This window comes from Malaclemys terrapin, chromosome 6 (genome assembly GCF_027887155.1).
Source record: "Malaclemys terrapin pileata isolate rMalTer1 chromosome 6, rMalTer1.hap1, whole genome shotgun sequence".
NCBI classification, from domain to species: Eukaryota; Metazoa; Chordata; order Testudines; family Emydidae; genus Malaclemys; species Malaclemys terrapin.
In genome coordinates this window covers 100,629,354-100,636,733 of record NC_071510.1, presented here as the reverse complement: position 1 = coordinate 100,636,733, position 7,380 = coordinate 100,629,354, and the positions used below count along the sequence as shown (strand labels likewise).

At 49.7% G+C, this 7,380-nt stretch overlaps 1 protein-coding gene across 1 annotated transcript; it reads left to right on the top strand.

Annotated features, from left to right (window-relative positions):
• The first annotated feature begins 2,909 nt into the window (after positions 1–2,909).
• On the top strand, positions 2,910–5,332 carry HSPB3 (heat shock protein family B (small) member 3). The gene has a single exon (XM_054032287.1). It carries the CDS (start codon positions 2,998–3,000, stop codon positions 3,442–3,444), a length of 447 nt encoding a protein of 148 aa, XP_053888262.1. The 5' UTR covers positions 2,910–2,997; the 3' UTR covers positions 3,445–5,332.
• Positions 5,333–7,380: the final 2,048 nt, after the last annotated feature.

Sequence of the window (7,380 nt, the reverse complement as noted above, 5' to 3'; positions counted from 1 at the left end):
GCATATTAATTGATCACAGGATGACTATGAGCCATCAGTGTGATGTGGCCGTGAAAAAAAGCTAATGCAGTTTAAGATGCATCTAATGAGATATTTCCAATAGAGAGAGGGACATGTTAGTATCATTATACAAGGCATTGGTGAGACCTCATCTTGAATACTGTATGCAATTCTGGTCTCCCATGGTTAGAAAGCCATGTGTTGCTACATAATTCATATCCGTAGATGTGGATATAAAGCGGATATCTGCGGAGCTGCATGGCTCTAGTGACAACGAGCGAGACGAGCAGAGCCATGGCCAATGACTGGGACAGGAATCGCAGCAGCGACAATAGCAGCATGTTGGGCCACTGCTTGAGAAGCTAGTGCCCTGTGTGAATAGCTCCTTTGGCATAGTTGTGCTGCCCGCCACCCCTGCCCACCACGCTTATCAGCAGCTGTCCCTGCTCACACTACTGTGTGCAAGCGGCTCTCAAGCTCCCGGACAGGAGATGCAGACTGCTGCGTGAAAGAAACTCCTATCTGGGAGCGTGTGAGCCACTTGCACACACTAGCACGACCAGGGACAGCTGCCAGTGAGTCTGGTGTCTGCCCCAGTGGGCAGGGCTGGGGGCAGCACAGCCATGCCGGAGGAGCTGCCTGAGCTGGGAACTGGCTCCTGTGAGCAGCAGCCTGATATGCTGCTGCTTTCGCTGCTGTGGTTCCTGGCTCGGTCGCTGTCCATGGCCCTGCTGGTCTCACTTACTGTCGCAAGAAACCCTGCAGCTCCACGAATATCTGCTTTATATCCGCATCTGTGGATATGAATTGTGTATCCATGCAGGGCTCTACATATTTAAGAAAGATGAATTCAAACTGGAACAGGTACAGAGAAGCAGGGCCGGCTCCAGGCACCAGCCCACCAAGAATGTGCTTGGGGCGGCACCTGTAGGGGGGCGGCGAGGCACTCCGGCCCAAGAGGGGGGCCGCGACTGGGCTCGCCGCCCTCTCCGCGGCGCTCCGGCCGCCAGGGAGAGCAGAGCTGCAGCGGGCTCGCCGCCCTCCCCCCGGCGCTCGGGCCGCCGGGATGAGCGGAGCCGTGGCCGGGCTCACTGCCCTCCCTCCCGGCGCTCTGGCCGCCGGGGAGAGCGGAGCCCCGGCCGGGCTCTCCGCCCTCCTCCTGGCGCTCTGGCCGCCGGGGAGAGCGGAGCCCCGGCCGGGCTCTCCGCCCTCCTCCTGGCGCTCTGGCCACCGGGGAGAGCGGAGCCCCGGCCGGGCTCTCCGCCCTCCTCCCGGCGCTCTGGCCACCGGGGAGAGCGGAGCCCAGGCCGGGCTCGCCGCCCTCCTCCCGGCGCTCCGGCCACCAGCGGAGCCGCAGCGGGCTCGCTGCCCTCCCCCCGGCGCTCCGGCCAGTCGGGGAGAGCGGGCCCGCAGCCGGGCTCGGTGCCCTCCCCTGCCATGCTCCCCTGGTGCGGCAAAAAAGCCAGAGCCGGCCCTGCAGAGAAGGGCTCCTAGGATGATCGGAGGAATGGAAAACCCACCTTATGAGAGGAGACTCAAAGAGTTTGGCATGTTTAGCCTAACCAAACAAAGGCTGAGGGGAGTGAAGTTCTGGAAAAGCCTTCCAAGGGAAGCAGTGAGAGCAAAAAAACTTAACTGTTTTAAAGACTGAGCTTGATATGTTTATGGAGGGGATAGTGTGATGAGAGACTGCCTACAATGGTGTGTGGCCAATCTGCAACTGCTAGTAACCAATATCTCCAACACCTGATGATGGGACACTACATGGAGAAGGCTCTGAGTTACTACAGAGAATTCTTTCCCAGGTGTCTGGCTGGTGGGTCTTTAACTCTAACTGATAACCATATTTGGGGTCGGGAAAGAATTTTCCCCTGGATCAGATAGGTGAAAAACCCCAGGGTCTCAGCCATTCTCTGCAGCAGGTCACCTGCCGGTTTAAACTAGTGTAAATAGCAGTTTCTCTGTAGCTTGACCTCTTTAAATCATGATTTGAGGATTTCAGTAACTCAGCCAGAGGTTTTGGGTCTATTACAGTAGTGGGTGGGAGAGGTTCTGTGGCCTGCAATGTGCAGGAAGTCAGACTAGATGATCATATCAATCCCTTCTGGCTTTAAAGTCTATGAGTCGATAAGAACCAGGTTAGCCATTTTTGCAATTTCCCCAACACTCAGGACATCCATTTATTTCGACTGTCATTTTTACTAGGAGATTACAGGGCTAATTCAGGCTCTTGAGTCTGAGCCACAGTCTCTAATTGTAGACTCAGACTCCCATCACACTGTCAGACTGAAATCACAGGCCACTCCCACTATACCACCAAGATCTCTAACTGCTGAGTCAGCATCACAGTTGCCTTTCAGTTGGGGAAGGGACAGCTAACAGCCCACAAGTAGCTTTCTCAGGAGCACTCACAGTTTGGCCCCTGCAAAACCTTTGCCACAGCTTTAGAGGCACCTGATAACTTTCTAGTGAAACCATCCCCAAATTTGCTTCTCTCACATCCTCAAACAGCTTGATTCCTCCTGCCCCAAATAATTTCTATATCTCAGCGAGAAGAAATATAGCTTTTGCAGCTACTGTAGTAGTTTCCTTTAAGAAACAGAAAGAACATCACACTCCTTTCTAGACAAATAAAAGAACCTTTAAAAATACCTTGTTTCCTCATAACAACAAACAGGTTAATGTGCGAAGAACAAAAAGTGCAATAAAATTTCATTTTTACTATTTAGTGTATGCCTAAAAACTGCCAAAGCAACTGAAGACACATGCCCTATAAATAGTGCTCTATTGTCAATGTATAAGATGAGGCATGTCTCATGGACATGAATCATGTCCAATTAAGTGTTAAGCTCTGCCAGTGCTAAAAATGAAAGGCTACATCAACTGATAAACTAGACTGGGAGTAGGCATGCAACTGGAAAGAGCTCACTGCGCCAGTCTGACTCTGCTGCTTTCACTGGCTATCAGAAAGCAGTAACTCATATTTCTGTCTCAGCAATGGAAGGAGTAGTTACAAGACACTGGGTGGAAACTCCTGTACGTTATCAGGAGCAGTTTGCTGTCCAAGATCTGGAAGCGTGCAAGTTGGATCACTCTTTATATGCTTTGCCAGGCCCATCCAAGGCTGAGGTGAGAAGCCGACATGCAACAAAAAGTACAGCTACAGCACAGGAGGACAGCACCGAAGAAGGCAAACCCAGCTTTCAGGTCTTACTGGATGTTGTGCAGTTCCGTCCTGAAGATATCATCATTCAGACTTTCGAAGGCTGGCTCCTGATCAAAGCTCAGCATGGACCTAGGATGGACGAACATGGTTTCATATCCAGAAGCTTTGTTAGACAATACAAATTACCTAATGGAGTCAAGAAAAAAGATTTGTCTGCTCTCTTCTGCCATGATGGCATTTTGGTTGTTGAAATGAAGAGCTCAGAGGGAATGGACTAAAGTCTTTTTAATTGTTATTGGTGAGATAATATTATTCCTAATGTAACTCAAACAATGTTTTGCAATGTAGCCATGCATGTGAAGTTGTTGGTTTGTATTTACAATGGAGATAAGAACAAAACTTTGCATATATTTTCTGTGTGTTGAGTTTTATTGTTTGATGTGAAATGTAAGACTACTTTCCTTCAGCTGCATATATGCTGGAGACCCACGCTTTTTAGATAAAAGAAAGTTTATGGCAGTCATAACAAATGAAAAATATTTCATATAATGCTCTCTGATGAGGTACCAAGTATAAAGCATGTATAAAAATGCCAATAAACAGGGGTTACCTTTGTAATATGTATTCATGAGATAAATAATGAAAGGAGCAGCAGACATTAGTCTATGAGTTGTATGGAATTTTAATTTACATAACAGAAAAATGCCATGTTTTTAAAAGTTATATCACTATATAATGTTAACTTCAACATTTCTTAGGAGATGTCAAAGCACGCACGAGCAGCATGCATTTGGTCTGCAAAATAATTTTTGGGAAAAACTTTTTGAATTCAAATTTATTTCTAAAAATTGCTTGCGAGTCTGCCCTTTAAAAATATATTGTACTTAAGGGAATATTGAACAGTAGAATAAACATTAAATGCAATGTTTCAAAATGTGCCATCTTTCTACTAATACTGAGTCAACTTATTTTAATGGAAATTTTTCAAATGCTTTGTTTTTAATCACAGTTCGTTTTGTTTAAACATCCTGGCTTTCTGCCAACAATAGAAACAAAATATTGCTCACTTATAAAAGCTCAAAAGTCATTCTTGTGTAGCTGCCCCTGACTTAAAGGCATTAATATGCTAGGGATGAATTTAGTCCAACAAGTTTACACAATCAATGTGATAACAATCATGTAAACGTTTTCTTCTGTGACTTTCTTTAGAACTTAAGGTCCTGATCCTGCAATTGGATCTCTGGCAGCAGATGCTTGTGCCCACAGAGCCTAACTGGCTCTGCACCAGCATAGGGGTCCAAATGCCTGATTGCAAGATGGGGCCAACTAAGAACACAGGGCTGCTTTCTTCTCTCAATTATACTAGAGCAATCCCACTCATTTCAATGGAGTTGTGCAACTAAGGTTAGCCAGGACTCTGCCTGCTATGTCTAACAATTGGTCTTCAACATTACAAAAAGATTTGTTACAAATGGTTCTGTAAATACACAAAAATTCTAGGGGAACTGCAGCTGCAAGTGAAACGGCCTCCTTTTATGTGTACTTAAGATAAGTATGACTGCTGTGCTATGAATAGTAAAGGAATGCAGAGTGGAAAGTGCCAAGCTAAATACAGACTCTTGCTGATAGCCATCTGCTGTTCAGACAAATTAAAAACATTTTTGAACTAAATCAAATACAAATAAAATTCTGAGTATATTAAATCACAAGGGAAAAATCAGATTAACAAAAATGTTTCTACCCCAGGCTCAAAAAGAGAGCTCTCGAGTTTATAGTGAAAGCACTAGACTTGTGTGTTTGTGCTCGCATGCTGTAGAAATGTTTATATTAGTGATCAATTAAATTTGAAGAAATCTGAAAGCCATTGGTTTGGAATAGGCCAAATACTAAATTTTTAATTTTTAAAAAATATTTGCACTCCAAACTCACACCAATTTCAAAGCAAGTTTGCTCTGCATAAGGAATGATGGATTAAGTCCAGAGCCTGCAATTCACTGCATATGGTCACCCCGCTGCACTCAATCACAGTGGATTGCAGGTTGGGGGCCTACATTTATTTTCTTGGCTGATGTACACATTGGTCTCTTTTTGTGTGGCACCATAGCCAGCAAACTAATGTTTTCTAGCAAACTGGTTTAAACATAAAATAAAAGTCCCTCAACCCTCTCCTTTGCCCCCAAGTGTGCCTTTCTATATCCATAGGTTTGAGGAAATTAGAATGAGGTTCCAGTCACAAAATTCAGGCCTAGATTCAGATTCCAAACTGATCAAACTCCAGGAGCTTTCGTAGGACACACGTTAAATGCGATTGGGTGGGCTAGTTAGTGCCACAGGAAATGAGATTCCATCTCTGGGCAACAGCCGCTTAACGCCCCCCACCCCACTGCCTGGGGGAAAATGGGGGAGAGGCATGAGGGGGCAAGGAGAGGCTGCAGTGGGGAGACAGCAGTCTCCACTGGGTGGTGCCAGGGAACCCATGAAGACCCAAAAGGGGGACACCAGCAGCGTTCCCCTAGCAGACCAGGACCACCGAGAGCGGGTTCGGGCCCCCCAGCAAGGGCGGACCGGCTAAACAAGGCCGACGAGACGGGGGGAAAGCTGGGCTCCAGACCCCGTTCCGGACCGCTGGGTCCCGGGCCCCCTTTCGGACTGCCAGGTCACGGTAATTTGTACCGGTTCCCCCCCTCGTCAGCCCTGGTTCCACCCACCTCAGCTCTGGGTTACCAAAGCTACCACAAGGCTACCTGACCCTCCTGGAGACCTGAGTCTGCAGGCGCATTTCAGATCACTTAGGGGAGTGAACCGGGACACTCATAGACTTTAAGGTCAGAAGGGACCATTATGATCATCTGGTCTGACCCCCTGCATGCTGCAGGCCACAAAACCGTCCCTACCCCTTCCCTGGACTCTGCTGTTGAAGTCCCCAATCCTGTGTTTTAGTGATTTCAATCGGCAGAGACCCTCCTGCTAGTGATCCCTGCCCCATGCTGCGGAGGAAGGCGAAAAACCTCCAGAGGCTCAGCCAATCTACCCTGGAGGAAAATTCCTTCCCGACCCCAAATATGGCGATCAGTAAGACCCCGAGCATGTAGGCAAGAGTCTCTAGCCTGACCCCTGTTAGCCATTATACTATTTACCTACCATTGCTTGGTACTCCTTGGCTACTATGTTTTACCACTAAACCATTCCCTCCATAAACTTATCTAACTTAATCTTAAAACCAGACAGGTCCATCGCCCCCACCGTTTCCCTCGGAAGGCCGTTCCTCGTCCTCTCAGCCCATCCATGACGCATCCACAGCCTCCTGTAGGGAGTGACCAGGGCAAGGTCAGAAGGGAACGGGAATTGGGTCTGGCATTTTCAGGGGGCAGGGTGGTGGGACACTGGGTGAGGAGATGGAATTCTAAGGGTCTGGGGGTGGGGTTACAGCTGGAGGATGGGACCAGTGGTACATGGGGAGGGGCCACGACCAGAGGGTGGGTCCTGTGGTGCACGGGGAGGGGCCATGGCTGCAGTGTGGGGCCTCAGTTGCTCTGCCCTGGGCCTGGTACAGCGGGAGGGCCCTGCCTGGGGAGAGGGGACCTTTGCTGTAGGGGGCATGCCAGTCGTGGAGGGGGCCCTTGCTGAGGTGGGTGGGGTTTGTGTTGCAAGGGGCAGGGCCCTGGCTGGGGTGGGTGGGGTCTCTGGTTCAGGTGATGGGGCTATAGCTGGGGCTCCTGTCCCCACCCACCGGGCTCTGGAGCCGGCGCAGCAGGCAGTTCATCAGGAAGGATTTTCCCCGGCGCTGCTCCCCGATGATGGACACCAGGCAGACGGGGGCATCCCCCATCCCACCCTGCTCCAGGCAGAGGCTCAGGGCCTCCTCGTACAGGATCAGGCTGCCTTTGTCATCCGACGAACCAGCTGCACCGGGCGCCCCGGCTCTGGCTGAGCCCCCGGCCCCTGCTGCAGGGACAGAGCAGGGTCAGAGCTCGGACCCCATCCCAGAGCCAGCCAGTCCCTGCTTCTGGATGAGAGCCCCGTGCCCCATTCCCATCCTCTGAACCAACTAGTCCCTGCCCCTCAGATCAGATCCTCTTGAGCCATTTCCACCCCCCGTGAGCCATCCAGTCCTCTGCCCTCCAAATCAGAGGTTGCGCCCCCTAGAGAGGAAAGGCCCCGTGTCCCATTCCCCACCCCCTGATCCAGCCAGTCCCTGCCCTGCGCCCCTTTCC